We start from the raw sequence: 17,942 nt of genomic DNA on the forward strand, positions 1-17,942 counted from the left end.
AAGAAATGAGACACTTGCACTACTACTGTTCATCATTTAGGCTCTCCTTGAACTTGTTCTTCACCCTTTCTATGAATCTACCTCACCCTTCTCTGATCTCCTTCATGGTTGGGGGGGAGAAGAATGCCACCACTATGACCTTTCCCCTCTACAAATTTACCTCCAAACTCAATGCCATTCTCAACCAGTGTACATTTTATCACTTTACTTTTACATATAAATGTATAACAATAATTACACCAAAGGTAAGGGTGATACACCAAATTGTTGTACAAACATTTATTTTGTATGGGTAAAAAATATACAAATATATTCTCTTATATATCACATAGTCAAATAAAACCCATATTAAAGACACACTGGAGTGTAACAGAATACTTTGATGGTTAGTTCGTCAGTCAGTCAGTCCACTACCCCATATCTTCTGTAGGAAACCCATGGTTTCCAAGTAACCAGCAACAGCCAGTGGGCAGGCCCATAAGTCACTCGTGGATGAAATCTTGGAATTACTAATGTGGGGCATTGTAGAATGAGGTTCTCTATGTTTTCTGCTTGGTGGTTGCATTGGTGCAGTTTGGAGCAATGGCCTGGCCTATTGTGTTGGTATTGTTTTAATATTGGATGGTGTCCTGAAAGCAAGCATGACACTGTCATTCTTTCTTTTCTTGAGCAGGATATTTCTGTGGAGCTGATGTCTGTGGAGTGTTGGAGTTGGAGTTTGGTGGTCTGTCTGGGAGGGCTTGTTTAATCGTGAGAGTGTCGTGCGGTACAGGTTATTTATGGTTGAGCTGTAAGCTAGGATGGTTTTGCTATTTCCCCAAGTTCAGCTAGTGGCACTTGTGTGATGAAATGAGGTAGGTGGGCCATGTTTAGGGTTCTGGCATGGAACCCTGATTTTGATGGTTGTGAACTACAGTTCATCATGCAACTCTATAGATGTCTCTAAATATGTGGGAACCATACAGAAACTCCACATCACATTCACTTAGCTATGCTGGGGCATATTTGGGTGGACATGTGCTTAGAAGGTGGCTGGTTTTGTGTGTATGTAGTCTGTACCACATAAGCCTGAAAGGGCACAGACACAATGATTAAATGTGAACTCTTATTACTAGTACCCATTGTTGTTCCTGCCCCAATATCTGAATTCCTGTCACTCTTAAAATTGAGAGCACCCCTGAACCACCCTGGGGCCTATGCTCTCAACAATACACAAGTTGTTTTTACCTAAAAACACATCATTTTCCACCTTGACTTGAACTCCTTAACTAAAACAATTTATTATCAGAAAATATAGGCATTGATTGAGCAATAATACATCATTATCTGTACATCAAAAGGTTTTCAATCCTCTTCCCATAGATGCCCAACCATTATCTCAAATTGTCTCAAGATTAAACATGGCAATGACATATCACATAATTAAAGCTATCACAGTTATCACTTTGGTCTAATGAACAAACTTGTCCCAAATGATTCCAAGATTATTAATGCTCCATATACATTTTTTTCTTTGTGTTACTCATTCTTGTTCATTTTCCCTAATTCGCAACTATATTAGCAAGACCAGTACAATCATTATTTATATCTTCAGAAAGGATAGCAGTTTCTCTTCTTGTCATCTTCAGCAAATCATGAATCCATTCAAAATAGTGCTTCTATTTTCCTATACATCTACCAATAGTGGTAACACACAGTACAATGTATTCATAGAGTCACATATCTCACACAGCAAATGCAGGAAATGACAAATTTGGTTTAGTTAAGTTGGATCATACATTAGTTTATTTAAGTTGGATTATGATCCAGCCCGAAAGGATTTCTCCCAGTCTTCTCTTTTTCTGCATGAGGGGATGGAGACTGGGTGTCGAAGATTAAATGAAGTGGCCTTGCTATGGATGTACTGTATTGGTACATTGTTTCTGACAAAGGGCAGTCTCAGGGGTGGGAGGTTACAGAGATGATCCATCATCCATGAGGAACTAAGATGAGGGGGGAAGAAAGGGTATTGGAGGGGAGTGGAATGGGTGGGAGTGGAGTGGATACATGCCTTTGACTTGGCTACCACCTTTATACGGGGGGGGGGGTATAAACAGATAGATAGGATCATATACAATTTGAGTTTATATTTTTCACATTCACAGATATTATCTAAAAATAAAATCCATACATTGATTCTTTGATTTAGCAAAGTAATCAATTACTTCTTCATTGAAGTCTTTTGTTTTTATTATACTCTCTTCAATGGATACCATTGTTAAGGCACTTGCATTGTTATTCAACACATTATTGTGCAAACAAGATTTGATCCTCTTCATAGTTGTAAAGCACCTCTCTGTTTCTGCTGTCATCATTGGAGTTGTTATCAAAATCTTCAACAACTGAACAGTTTCTGAAAATGCTGACTGTAATTGGTTGTTAATAATAACTTTATATAAATCTACAAGGCTTCTTGATTTAAACATATCTCTTGAATATAATACACTAAGTTCAGCTCTTAATTTGAATATTTCAAGCATAGGATAGGCAGCAACTGCTTGTGCAAGTTCATTACAAGGGAATTCTTTGGCATACTGTGAAAAGTTACTAACACTAAAAAGTTTATCTGCTTCTAAATGATAATTGAAACTTAATCTCTCTCTACACTGTAGTAAAATCACATCACACACTTCCTTTGCAGCAGCTATATCATGCATATAATTTCTTCTCATTTGCTCAGCAGACATCACAGTATCACATTCATCTCTTAATCTTTTGACTGCAAAAGTAAATACAATTAATGAGTCGCTGATCTCAGCTGCATTAATATTTCCAAACTGAAGCTGCGTGCATAGCTTGTCAACATGAGGCATTACTTTGGAGAAAAACTCCAGCCAAAATTCAAATTCAGGATCACTTAATATCCTTTTGATTCCAGCTGCCATAAATCCAGTGCTTCTTGAATTGGATGACTCCAGTGCAGTACAGCATTCAATCAATACTTCTTTCATCTCATATATGGCACTAACTGTCCTCTTCAAATTACATATTGCATACGGCTTTGTCATTCGCTGCCTGGCAAAACTGTCTAGCATAGTCATCCTTTGTGGACATTCTGAAAAAAATCCTGGTATCCCTGACAAGCTGTTGAAAAATACTCTAACACTTTCATTTTGTGATACTGCTTTTTCTAAAACCAAGTTCAACTGGTGTGAGTAACAGTGGACATAGTGTGCATTGTTATATACTTCTTTTATTCTTGCTTGAACACTTTTACTGGTTCCCTTTCGAATAGTTGTGCTATCATAAGTTTGTGCAATAAGTTTATCTGGAGAATCACCAACCAAAGTACTGAGCTCTTTCAGCAACACACTGGCAACTGATTTTTCTGACTGGTCAATTACACTGAAAACACCCCAGAATCTCTCGACAGGCTTTCCTTCTAACTCATACCTTAAAACAATTATCATGTGTACTTTGTCATAAATATCAGTGATCTCATCACACATTATTGCTAAATATTCTGCATTTTTAACTTCTATCAATATTTTTTCTCGACAAATTTCAAACATACATTCTAAAAGTTCACTCTGTATTGATTTGATTCTACCCTTAAAAACTGCTGTCTTTAAATGAGTATCTAGACTATAATCCAAGACACAGGCAAAATCAAGTAAACTCTGAAATCCTTTTGGATTCTTAGAATTCATGATTTCATTGTGTCCTCCAGCCGGAGGTTTACATTTTCCATAAAACTTTATACAGTCTATGACTTTGGACAAAGCCTCTCTATTTTTTCTCACTAGTTCATTGTGTTTTGCAGTTGAGAGTCTGAACGTAGTGTCAAGATGAGTTCCATTATTTTCACTTAGCAATGACAAATCAATCAAATTATTAATATGCTTTACTGATATCTCATGTTTTCCTATTTTCTGTGTCAAATGCTCAAAATCCATTACACCACTTTCTGTCCACAAACTGTCCCCACCAAACAGTAAGCATGGGAAGCAATACAAAGCCATTACTTCATCACAACCACAAAGCCATTTATATTTCTTATAAAGGTCACTGCTAAACTGGTGTGAATGTTCTTTTCTCCCACTACTACTCTTTTGTTGTATATATATATCTGGTGTTGGCCTTCCTCTTTTTCTGATTTCAGCTTTTTCCTGTAATGTAAGCTGAGAAAAATTTATGCTTCTCAAGTACTTCACAAAACTGCTTTGAACTGAGGTTGTCTCTGTCAGCCCAGGAATCTGTGTTGTCTTAGGCACCGACTGCTGCACAGGGTCTAGTATCACATCGTCCTCTGTAATCCCTGGATTTCCAGGACCATATCCCAGAAATGGGGTTTGGGTATCTTCTTCCTGAAACACAGAATTTCTTTGTGTAACATGTTACCATTGATTAGGTTATATATAATACTCTGGTTGCAGCCAGGCAATCTTATTTTGATAAGATAAAGCCTTATCCCAAGTCAAAAGTCTTACACCTATCTTAAATTTTCCAATATCTTTTGGGTGTTGTATATTTACTGTCAGGGGTACAGTGTTAATTTCATAGTTCCTGGTGGACCTTATAAAAGCCTGCCATTTCCTACTACACTTCTACATATAATCATAAAAATTAATGAAATTCATACTTGCACTCACCAATCATTATGAAATATATATATATGTGAATGTATGTATATATATATATATATATATATATATATATATATATATATATATATATATATATATATATATATATATATATATATATGTATATGTATGTTGGTTTCATGAACAGTGTCATTTTTATATAGGTGGGTTGTGAACCTACCACTCAACCCTCCCCATTTATTCAGGCTTATGACCAGTTCAGGAGCTATGTAAATCATAGTTTCCAGAGGCTGGACTAATCTTTGATAGAGATGAAAACCAATGGAGAAGAGGGCACAACTAGGAACTTTGGCAAGACTAAACAGGAGAGAATCAGATGCTGTCATGAGAAATAAGCATGGAGGAAAACAGGATACCAAGAAAAGTGATGAATGCTATGGATGTGTCTTGCTACATTACTTCTGACCCATGGCAGTGGGCAAGATGTAGGGATGACCTGTCATCCAGGAGGACCCAAATTAAGAGGGACGGAGGGGGGTGAATGGGAGTGGAGTATGTGGGGATGAAATAGGGGGGGGGGAGTGGAGTATATGAGGACAAAATGGGGGGAGTGGAGTACATGGGGATGAAATCGGGGGTGGGGGAGTGTATTTTATGTCTTTGACTTTGGTAACCTCCCTTGTAAGAGGGAAAAAAGCCATTGGTATACGTATGTATGCATTTTCATCATGTATTATGTACAAAAATTTTCATCTTATTTGTATGTTCTTAGGTAAGTACAAACTGCACCATTGGTATATGCAATATGCAATCCTGTGTTAACTTATTTAAATATTGTTTGCACTCAAATTAGTACGAGTAATATGGGAGTAAATCATCTGGGCGTCTGTGGACTCAGTCAATTTTACCAGCTTATATGTGCAAAAAATTGGCGGACAGATTTACTCCCACTTACTCCACAGCAATAGCCAAATGAATCATTTATAAAGAATTTTTTTATGTATACTGACAAGTAAATACTTTAGGGTCTATATGGGGTGCCCCTATGGACCAAAGCCACACAGTATTTTGTCTATGATAGAGGAAAACTCTGTTCATAGAGAAATGATGACAACTTTTTTTATACTACGACTGTCCCTCCATTATGATGTCCCTCAACCCCTTGTTACTGTCCTGTACCATTTCTTTGAATATTCATTTCTTTATTTCACCTACCCTGTTGTGGAGGAAGAGAATGCTACAACCAAGTCTTTCCACTTGAGTCATAAGAGGCGACAAAAAATAGGACAGGGGATGGGATTAGGAGTCCTACTACCTGTAGCCCCAAAGGGGACATTCCTAAAAAAAAGTAAAGACATAAGAGGGTCTGAGAGTTTTCCAACCAGTACCCTAAGGGTAGACAGAAAGGCACTGTGGGAGGTACTGCAGATATATGGGATAGGAGGAAAGCTGTTAAGAGCAGTCAAGAGTTTTTACGAGAGCAGTAGAGCTTGTGTTAGGATTAGAAATGGAGAGACTGAATAGTTTGAGGTAAAGGTGGGACTTCATCAGGGATGTGTTATGTCACCCTGGCTGTTCAATCTATAAATGGATGGGGTGTTGCAAGAGGTGAATGCAAGGGTAGTGGGTCAGGGGTTGGAGATGGTTAAAGAAAATGGAGAAAAGTGGGAAATAAGCCAGTTGTTGTTTGCTGATGACACTGCACTTTTAGCAGGATCAGAGGAGGGATTGAGGAAGTTAGTAACAGTTTGAGAAGGTGTGTGAAAGAAGGAAGCTAAAGATAAATGTGGGCAAAAGTAAGGTGCTGAGATGTACAAGGGGAGAGAGTGACAACAGGCTGGAAGTGAGCATTAAGGGTGAGAGACTGAAGAAGTGGATAGTTTTAGGTACTTGGTTACGAATGTGGCAGGAAAGGGATGAGTGGGGTGGAGGTAGAATGTAGATTGAGAGAAGTGAGTACATGCCTTGGTGGATTAAAAAGTATGAGAAATAGACATCTGGGAATGGATGCTAAGAGGAGATTATATGAAGGAGTGATTGTGCCAACAGCACTGTATGGGGCAGAAACATGGAACATAAGAGAGGAAGAGAGAAGGAGTTTGAATGTGTTTGAGATGAGGTGTCTGAGAAGTATGGTAGGGGTTACTAGGCTAGATAGAGTGAGAAATGAGGAGGTGAGGAGGAGAACAGGGGTGGAAAGGGAGCTGGAAGAGAGGGTTGATGAAAGAGTATTGGGATGTTTTGGACACATGGAAAGAATGAGTGAAGAAAGATTAGTAAAAGAGGTGTGGAAGGCAGAAGTGGAAGGAGTGAATATGAGGGGACTTCCTAGGATGAGATGGATGGATGGGATGAAAGGGGCATTACAAAAGAGAGGAATGTCTGTTGATGAAGGATAGGAGAGGACAGAAGATAGGGGTGTATGGATGATGCTGTGATGCATGAGGGGGATGGGGGGTGAGGAAGTATGTACGAGAAAAAATTTGACACAGGCTGAATGGATTTCTCCCTGTCTTCTCCTTTTCTGCATGAGGGGATGGAGAGAGGGGGTCACCAAATTTATGAAGCGGCCTTGCTGTGGATGTGCTGTATCTTGCGAAACTGCTTCTGACCCAGGGCAGTGGACAGGATGCAGGGATGACCCGTCATCCAGGAAGTGCCAAGATAAGAGGGAGGGGGAGGGTGGAGGGGAGTGGAATATATAGGAAATGGAACGGGTGGGAGTGGTTTCTATGCCTTTTTTTTTTTTTTTTTTTTTTTTTGCTACCTCCCCCCTGTAAGGGGGAAGAAGCCTTTGGCATATGTATGTATGTATGACAAGTAAATATATAACAATTCATCTTTATGCATTTTGACTTAATAGTTCTCCATTGTTCAAAAATAAAAATTTTGTAAGTAGACTTAACAGGCTTAAAAATTATATCAAAAACATCTAGCATCTTTAGAAATAGTATTACATGTATATTATTAGCATTTTAAATAGTATCACATGTATATCATTAGCATTTTAAAAGTTTATATTACGGTTTGTTTTGTCTAATAAGTTGTTGTTGTTCATCAACACCATAATAAGAATATTAAAAAAAAATTGTTTTATGAATTTATGTATTGTTCTAGTGATTATGTACTACTGGCTTATAGAATAAAACCACAGATTAATTATGCTTAGTGATGCTGATTTAAAATTACTTGTATATTTGGCTGCAAGGGGAGAGAGTGACTGTCATCAGCAAACAACAACTGGCTCACCTCCCACTTTTCTTCATTTTCTTTAACCATCTCCAACCCCTGACCCAGTACCCTTGCATTCACCTCTCACACCACCCCATCCATGTAAAGATTGAACAGCCAGGGTGACATAACACATCCCTGATGAAGTCTCACCTTTACCTCAAACCATTCACTCTCTCCATTTCTAATCATAACACAAGCTCTACTACTCTCGTAAAAACTCTTGACTCCTCTTAACAGCTTTCCTCCTATCCCATATATCTGCAGTACCTCCCACAGTGCCTTCCTGTCTACCCTGTCCTAAGCCTTTTCCAGATCCATAAAAGCCCAAAAAACATCCTTACCTTTTCCTATAGCTTTCTCACATATCTGTCTTACCACAAAAATCTGATCTACACATCCCCTACCTGTCCTAAATCCACACTGTTCCTCACCAATTACTCCCTCTGTTCCTCTCCTAATCCTCTCAATCAAGACCCTCCCATAAGCCTTCCCAACTACACGCAACAAGATGATCCCTCTGAAACTACTACACTCACACTTGTCCCCCTTTCCCTTGTAAAGCAGAACTATACAGGCACTCCTCCAGTCCTCAAGCACTCTACCCTCTCTTAAACAAACATTAAATAACCTCACCAGTCAGTCCACCATAACTGTACCTCCTTTCTTCAGACATTCTGCATGGCATCCATCCAATCCAGGTGCCTTACCTGCTCTCATCATCTTAACAGCTGCTTTCACTTCATCCTTCCCTATTTCTCCTTCATTTTCCTCACTCATCACTCATTTTCTTACCGCTTCCCACTGAAACTACTTTTCCCTCCCTATCCTCCTTCACATTTCTGATATACTGTAATTAACTTATATACCGTAATTACATAAAGTGGAATCGACATCAGCATCAGCATCAGCAACTAAGAGTGAATAGGAATCAGCATAGGTATCGGCATCATCAATTAATGGTAAATAAGAATTGGCACTGGCATCGGCATCAGCAAAAAAAATTGAATCAGCACACCCCTGTTTACAAATGACTTGGACAATGGGATTAATAGTGATGTTAGTAAGTTTGTGGATGACAATAAAACAGGATACCTGTTCCATCCTCAGGTGGGTAAAATCAATGAGGTGAAGACCTCTTAACAATAGGCTATTACCCTAGATTACAGCAGCAGGGCTTTCTGGTCTGCTTTCCACCTAATGACTGTCAGTTCTCCCCTGCAACTTGTTTTCATGTGACAAAATTGCTGACGGGTTTCTTGAGGAGTTGGCATGTTATAAATAATTTACCTTTTATTCTGATGATACAAGTTTGGATATTAATTTAATTTATAATACATACATACATATACCAAGGCTTTTTCCCCCTTCCAAGGGAGGTAGCCAAAAAGGGAAAGGCATAAAAACACTCCCACCCATTTCATCCCTAAATACACTCCACACCCCTCCCACCCTTCCTCTCATCTGAGCACCTCCTGGATGACGGGTCATCCCTGCACCCTGCCCACCGCCCTGGGTCAGAAGCAGTGTCGCAGGACACAGCACATCCACAGCAAGGCCGCTTCATTTAATCGGCGACCCCCCCTCTCCGTCCCCCCTTGCAATTTATAATAATTGTCATTATAAAGATATGTGGTTGTTTCTGGTGATTTAATTATTATGGTTATTAATCTAAATTATGCGGTATAGTGTGTATGAGTAAAAGGTGTTCTTAGGAATCAGGGGTATTTCACAGTTTTTGTCATATGAAGGAAGAGCTTAGGGGTGTGTGTTGTTCATATGTATGTTGTGATGTAGTTTTACATAGGTGTTGTTGCAATATGTGGGGTTACAGGTAATGGTTACAATGCCACATTAGATCTGGGGATCTTGATAAACTGTTGCATGGTCAGTGAAATGGCAAATGATTCACTATCTCAAAACATAGGATTATACAACCCAGCTAACAGGTATAGCTTAGATAATGACAAAACAGAATGTGAAAAGGACTTGAAAGAGTTAATGAGTCCAGACCTTAAAGCCAGGAAACTGTGCATTAATACCAGGAATAGGCCAAACAGGGCATTCAGATTTATTGCTAGGACAGTTACAAACAAAAAACCAGAGGTTATCATTAAACTCTATCAGGCAATACTTAGACCCATCCCTGACTATGCAGTACAGTTTTGGTCTCTGTCCTATAAAATAGATATCAATTCACTAGAATCAGTAAAGAGGAAACTGACCAAATGATACAAGGGCTTACAAATTCATCATATGAAGACAAGGTTAGACACATTAACTTACACTCTCTGGAAAGATGAAGAGTGAGGGGGTGATCTAATAGTTATTGAAATGGGTGAAGGGGTTTAACCAGGGTGATGCAGGCAAGGTCATCATATCAACATCTTCAATACGAGTCAAATTCTCACAGGCAGCATCAACTGCCTGATGTACAATGATCTGATGATGCACCACAATACTTGCATTATAGAATACAAAGTTACAGCTGTATTACTCATTCTCTTTCACCCTGAATATTAATAACCACAGAAAATATTATAAAGCCAGTTCACAGAATATGGGGGTCATTCAGCTACAACTACAAAATAAATATAATCAAGACACTAATGCTGGCATCCTCACAAACCCACTCGTGGCTCATGATACCTACATAGGTGTCATTGTGTAGAAGGGGTTAAGATAGCAAGGCAGGACTCATAGTAATGGAATTAAATTGGACAAATTTAGGTTTAAGAAGGAAATAGACAAGAGTTGATTTACCAACAGAGTGGTTAACAAAGGGATAGACTTAGTAACAATGTGAGTGCTGAAACAATTGTTTGTTTTAAGAGAAGAATAAAAAACTATTTTAAGTATAGGGATGAAAGGTAATAAGGGAAATGGAACTGTCTAGTGTAGGCCTTATAATTTTTTGCAGTCTCCTCCATTCTCATGTTCTTATGAAGCATATCAGAGGTAGAGAAATAAGAGAGAAGATGCAAAATGCAGTGAGGGAAGCAGATGTAAAACTGGGTGAAAGTTTGACATAGAAAAGAATGAAAAGATGTTTTGGAAGGAAGTTAAGAGTGAGGAGGTGAGTCAGGTAATGAGGAATGGGTAAATGGTGCATACAAACATGTTAATGGAAGAAAGTTGGTAAAAGGAAGATCGGTAGAGTATTTCAGTGATGTTGAGGAAGTTAGGAAATGATTGATTATGGCAGTGGGTGGTGCTAAGAAAATAGCTGTGACAGGAAAAGAAAATTATAGGCTTATGGGAAAGGATGAGCTACAAAGAATACTGACAATATGAAGTCTGGTCAAGCATCTGGGTTAGATGGATGTCTCATAGAGTGCATGACAAAAGGAGCAACAACGATAGTGGATTGCCTAGTAAGGTTGTGTGTACCCAAGGAGGGGAATGTGCCACAGGAAGGAGTGCTTCCACTTTACAAAGCAAAAGGGGACAAATATGAATTAGTGGCATTATAGGGATATATCAAATATAGTGTGCCAAATACACTGTTCAGAGAAAGTGAGATATGTTTGAGACTTCAAAAAAGACTTACCTCAAATTCCTGATGTAATTCTGTTCCATGTATTGCCAGCGCCCGATCCTCTAATGGCACCTTCTGTGCAGCGATATAGCCTTTTAATGGCATAAACCATGGATCCATTTGTCCAAAGTTAACCTATAAATTACAAATGTCTACATTATCAAAACAATCAAGCCTTCATACAAAATCAACTAACTAATTTTACATAAACTTACTTTGAAGGGGCAGTTTCTTGTAATAATGTGTGGGTACAATGCAGCACCACCAATTTTGCTATACGAAATTTCATAAGCTACACCTTGATGTTCTCCATTTAGAGTGAAGGAGATCACTGCTGGTTCCATGTCCAAATCAAGGAAGCACCCAACAACATTATCTTCTTTAAAGTCTTTGTAAAAACACTGAACCTGAAAAAAAAGAGTACAATGTAAGTATACAGATACAAGAATAATTAAATGTACAGGTCCCAAAACTGTTGGATATCTAAGATATAATCATCATCGCACTATCATGTAAACAGGACAAACCTTTGATTTTCTATTTCTAGAGGCTTTACCGTTATCTCTTGGACAATAACTAACAGCACTTCCAAAATTTTTATCCTTTTCATCAAATGACCAACCAATGCGAATAACAGAAGGATACTGTTCTCTTGTCTTCTGGTGTGGAGTATTTAATTGCTGCATCACCTTAACTTCATAAAATACTTTGCCTTTGGTATAGCCATATGTAGCTCTTGCCTCATGCCATACTTTGCCAAAATTTTCCCCAGTCAAGGGATATGCTGACACTCTGTCATCTTGATTAATGACAAGACTTAAATCTGACCTATCTGGAAATATGGAGGGGGGGGGGAATCACTCTCTAGAATGTTACTGTATACAAACCAAAACTCAAATTCAAATCTACAAGTTCATTTGGAAAATAAAAAGTAAACTTACACCAGTCCAGTACCACCAAAGTCTTGTCATTATTATTTTCTTCTAAAATAATAACATCTTTAGATTTTTTGGCTTTAGGTATTAACCTGGTTCCCTCAGGTGGCCGTTTTTTCCCCCCGAACTCCTCTTCTTCAAGTGGTTCTTCCTTGATTTCCATAAAGTCCCAGCAGACACCCTCTTCTTTAATTTCTATTTCAAGTTTAAACATACTTAGAATTATGTAAATAAATTACTGGCACCAATAAAAATACCTGTGGAACAATTCAGTATTACAATAGTAATAACAATACTAAATCAGTTATACTAACCTTGTGCTTCTTCAAAACCTTCTTTATTGGAAATTAAATGTTTGCTTGACAATTGGGACATTGATTCTACTTCACATTCATCAGGAGGTATAAGTTCCGCTGATAAATCTGAATCACCATTGGGCTCTGTCTTTGGCTCAAGTTGCATATCTAACACTGTTAACTCTCCTTCCTCCAATTCTGATTCCTCTCCTTCCTCTAACCATGGCACATTTCCCCCCATGCCTAATACTTCTCCTTCCAGTATACATGGTTCTTCTTCAGACTCTGACGTCTCTTCCAATTCTGATGTATCTTCTGCATATGACTTTGTAATTTTTGTTTTTGCACGCTGCTTCTTCCTCTGGAATGAATAAAAAGTAATATTCAATGACCATAAAGTTTTCACCCAATCACTGATCAAAATCAAAAGGAAATGCATCAAAGGATTACAAAGGATTACAAAGGCGGAGCATGCCGACAGGAGGCCTTTTGGTCCATATCTAGGTCGGATACGAAAAAAAATCATAATAATAAAATATCGAACAAAAACCATAATAATGTAAATAACAAATAAAATACATAAATAAATGCATAGGTATAGTTAAATAATAAACAAACAGGTAAATAGTAAATAATAATTTGACATATAACTAATAATAAATGAAAATCAGACAGACAAATGATAACAAAACAAAAACAAATAATATAAAATAAATTATAATCATTACAGCATCTTGCTTAGGTGTTTACCTAAATGATTCTTAAAGCTTCGAACTGAACTACATTGCACTACCTGTGCTGGAAGTTTATTCCATTCATTAACTACACGGTTGGCAAAGTTGTTTCTACCTACTTCCAAATTGAATCTATTTCCGGACAGTTTGAGACCATTGTTTCTTGTCTGATTCTCATTCAATGTGAAAATTTTGTCACTTTTGATGTTGTCAATTCCCTTTAAAATCTTAAAGACCTGTATCAAGTCACCTCTGAGTCTACGCTTTTTTTAGGGAAAACAGATTCATATGTTTTAGTCGATTTTCGTATGATTTATTTTTGATATTTGGAATCAGTTTTGTGGCTCGCCGTTGTACTATTTCCAGTCTGTCAATGTCTTTAATGAGATTCTGTGAGCATACGGAAACAGCATATTCCAAATGAAAATTTATGAGAAAGATCATCTGAATGCATTTACAGTCATGACTGAAAGTTTGTGAGCAGGTAGCACGAGGAGCCACAGCCAATACGGGGCAGAGCGTTAGAACAAATTAACTTCCCATACCCATCTCAATGTGGTCATCCCTTGGTGGACAAGTTGTTGGTAGTTAGGTATGTAGGTATATAGGAATTGCAAATAATGGATCAACAACTGTTTTAGCACACACTTTTTGATATAATTACAAAAGACTCCACCTGAATATCCAATATTCATTGATGGCTGTTTTATTCAGGTAGAAGACCTTCAAACCTTGCCATCTGGGAGAAGAATGATAGTGAAAAGACAGATGAAGCACATTGCTTTCCCCACTAAGACAGCCCCCTAGGTGAGAATATTACATACGCTCATTGGCCGGCATCAGTCAATCAGTGACCTCATCTAAGTACAACGTCTATGATCCACACATACCATATATAACCAAAACACACAAGAAACAGCACTTCACCCTTGAAGACGGAACAAAACAGTTCCAAATCTTTGGCTACAATAAAAGACCTACTAAGTAAACTTACAGATTGCATAGTTAAATGTATGTTGTATAGAAAATATATGAAAGAAAAATATAAAAACTTCATCTTCAATAGCATCTGCCTATAAGAGAATATTGTTCATCAGCTATTTCTGGTCTTATTTTGTTTCTTATGCTGTTTGTATGTGAATAATCATACTCACTTCAGTATGATGACACCTACGTAAGCATCATGAGGCATGAGTGGGTACATGAGGATGCCAGCGTCGGTGTCTTGATTATATATATTTTTTGTAGTTGTACATAAGTTATCCCCAGATTCTGTGAACTGGTTTGATGATGTTTTCTGTGTTTTTTTATTACTCTGAGTAAAAGAGAACAAGTAACACATCAGTGACTTTATATCTTATAATGCAAGTAGTGTGATGTATATATTGCAGCTGATGAGAATTTGACCCGTATTGAAGTGGTTAATAAACTTACTACTAATTTATTGGCTCTCCTACCCTAGTCTGATATAGGAACATTCTGTATAAAGACACATTTATTTATTATGATACTTTGTTTATTCACTACCTTATATGATGTATAATTCATAAATTCAATCAAGTGATCACATACAAGAATTCACTTTACCATCTGGCATTGATAACCTGGGTCATTTTTGTTTTCCTGGCACTTTTTTCTTATATCATTTCCTTATTTTTGCAGCCTTCAAAATGATGAATTACAAACTTGCCCGTGAGGTGAGCACTACAGAAGATGCCTTGAAATATTTATAACATGGTATTCTGCATCTGGAGAGGCTTTGCAGTAATGGACACTGCATGAAACTAAATTGTGGAGAGATATTAAGGCAAAGATTTGCCAGCACAAATTTATGAACATATAGCTTTTTCCCCACTAAATAAGTAAAATCCCATTTGCAATTATTTTTTGTTTTACCTAAATTATTCTAAGTTATGGGGGAGGGGGAGGCCTCTCTGGTTAAATTTAGTTACGCTAGGCTAGCTAAGCTAACCTAACCTCGTCAACCTCTTTGGACATACCTGCCGCACAGCCATGTGGCTTACTGGCTGACAAAAATTGCCTTGGTTTCAGGAAAACATAAACTACCTGATAACCTTTTTCTGGGGTTAGCATAGGCCTACAAAAAAAGTCTAACCTTTGTCTTCAAGTATGCACAACAAATCTCCAAGTTATCTAATAAAGAACCAGTGTCCATGATACTAAATATGGTAATTACTGTAATTTAAAATAAGACTTACTAAGGATTGTGAAGATGGATTCTTGATATTTGTGGTACTGGTGCTTTGCATTTTCACAGATGAATTAATATATGGAAGTGTTGGCTGAGCAGATGCACTTGTACCTATTGCTGCATGTGAAGTAGAGACTACTGGTTCCTCAGATGAGGCTGAAGTTACCATGGTTACAGGTTTGAAAAAGGTCTCCAACTTGATATGTTTACCACTCTGATACTGTTCTCTGATTATAGCTTCTCGAAGAATTCTGAGGTTACCATAATGATTACTGATCTCTTTATTCTTGGTATACTCCACAAACTGTTGTAAAGTGTCCATACATTTACGCACCTCAGATAACTTTGGTAGATCCAGTGCCATCTCATTATCTTCCTTGTCACTCCAGCTACTCTCTTCCTTACCAACCACCTCAGCTACTATTTCCTCAGCTGAAAGAATCTGGTGGCCTGGCTCATTATCATTTTCATCCAGCCAATCCTGGACATTTTCCAAGGTCACCTCTGTCTCCCCTGCACATTGCAGCATGTAGTGGAAATCTGTGGCTTCAAGACCTTCAAAGTCATAATCAGGTTCCACATCAATGAGGAGTTTCTTCCAGCTATTTGCTAATGTAGAAATCTTCAGGTCCTTCCAAGAATTAGCAAAGTTAAATATGGCAGACTTGATGGTGTATTTCTTGATGTTTTCAAGTGTATGAAGACCCCTGGTATTGTTATCTAAGTCCTGCTCCTCAGGTATCACCATAATTTCATCTAAATAACGTCGTTGGTATCTTCTCTTGCAGGCACTGATGACTCCTTGATACATTGGTTGTATGACTGACGGTGTGCTTGCTGGTAAATACATAATACGAATTTTGCCATCACTACTGACTAACTGGTCAGCATTAGGGTGAGTGGGTGCAATATCCAAGAGGAGAAGAGCTTTTACATCTTCTTTGTCAAACTTTAAAACATCCTCCTGGTACCTTCGTACTTCTGGAATAAACGTCTTGTGAAACCAGTCCAAGAAGATGGAACTAGTGAACCACGCTTTAGTGGAACAGTAATAATGAACGGGCATGGAGTACATGTAATCTTTTAATGCATATTTACCAACAATACATACTTTCAGTCGGTGCATTCCATCTGCATTAGCACAAAAAAGTGCTGAAATCCTCTCCTTACTCATTTTCTTCCCATAATTTACATCTTCACCCTGATATGCCTGAATATTATTAGGGAGAGAGTGCCAAAACAAACCTGTTTCATCTGCATTGTAAATTTGTGACAATAGAAGATCTTCTTTCTTGATAAGATCATTGAGCTTAATCCGAAAATGTTCAACATTTGCAATATTAGAACTGCCACCCTCACCACGTAATCCATGGCGATTGCGGAACCTCCACAACCAACTATCACTAACGGTGGATGGAAGACCAAGATGCTTGCTGAATTGTTGGCAAGCATTAGCTATAGCACTGAGAGGGACATTACTACCACAAGCTTTCTGTTGGATATACCATTTCAAAACTGCTTCATCTAATTCCTTCTGACCTCCAACCCTCATATGTTTACGAGCAGTTAGAGCACCAGTTTGGCTGGAATAACCATCAACAGAATATTTGAGGGCAAACTCATTAAGTTTATCTTTTGCCCTCCGTATATCTGAAACTGTTTGCTTCTTAATTCCATACTCTTCACAAATATGTTTTACTGAGGCACCAACTTCCAATTTTTTTACTATCTCTAGTTTCTGTGCTAAAGTTAGGGTAACTCTTTTCTTCTTTTCTTCTCGCCCTATAGATGACATCATTACTTACGAATACCAGGGAATATCACTGAAACCAATGGAACAAATTTTGTTAAAAACTATGGCATACAATATTTACACACCATATTTTAATAATTTAATGTTTAAATACAGCAAGGGTATACCGTATTCACCAACACACCATCACCTACGGAAACTAACTTCAGTCCAACTGTTCAATTCACAAATTCTCGTTTATTTACTCATACTGCTGATGATAGTATAAAATTATGATTTGTCACCACAACTAACACTTAACGCACAAAATATATGAAACAAAGGTACGCGAGCTGATGTAAACATATGCAACGCGCCAACTAGCGGTCAACTCCGGAAACAGCAGCTTTTGTACGGTGTACCGCGTTTACGTCCTCATCGCTCAGCGGAATGGGGGTCCCCATTTCAATTCATCAGTTATTCCTTGTAGATTACTATTTAGGTAAAACACCCAAATCTAGCACACCAGAATGTACTGTACTCAAGTATATAATGTAACAATACTATCCCACTACGTAAATTAGTCGGTATAGTAATAAGACAACTATGATGAAAAAGGGGGGGGGGTGCGCAGAATGTTTCGAAGTACTGTCGGGTAATTTTTAGTTACCCAACATC

The 17,942-nt window shown here is 37.9% G+C and overlaps 1 protein-coding gene across 2 annotated transcripts; it reads right to left on the reverse strand.

Moving 5' to 3' along the window:
• Positions 1 to 264: 264 nt before the first annotated feature.
• On the reverse strand, positions 265 to 17,657 carry LOC143029777 (uncharacterized). 2 transcript variants are annotated; one of them, XM_076192705.1, is made up of 7 exons: positions 15,540 to 17,656; positions 12,605 to 12,947; positions 12,297 to 12,485; positions 11,883 to 12,187; positions 11,571 to 11,762; positions 11,368 to 11,490; positions 265 to 4,346 (listed from the first exon to the last, which is right to left on the reverse strand). In XM_076192705.1, the coding sequence occupies exons 1-7, from the start codon at positions 17,328 to 17,330 to the stop codon at positions 2,148 to 2,150; spliced, it is 5,142 nt and encodes a 1,713-aa protein (XP_076048820.1). In that variant the 5' UTR covers positions 17,331 to 17,656; the 3' UTR covers positions 265 to 2,147. The 2 variants fall into 2 exon arrangements, with proteins under 2 accessions (XP_076048820.1, XP_076048822.1); XM_076192707.1 differs by lacking the exon at positions 11,368 to 11,490 and having other exon boundaries at positions 15,540 to 17,657.
• Positions 17,658 to 17,942: the final 285 nt, after the last annotated feature.

Source organism: Oratosquilla oratoria, chromosome 11 (assembly GCF_046742065.1).
Source record: "Oratosquilla oratoria isolate Oo_2021 chromosome 11, ASM4674206v1, whole genome shotgun sequence".
In the NCBI taxonomy this organism is placed as follows: Eukaryota; Metazoa; Arthropoda; class Malacostraca; order Stomatopoda; family Squillidae; genus Oratosquilla; species Oratosquilla oratoria.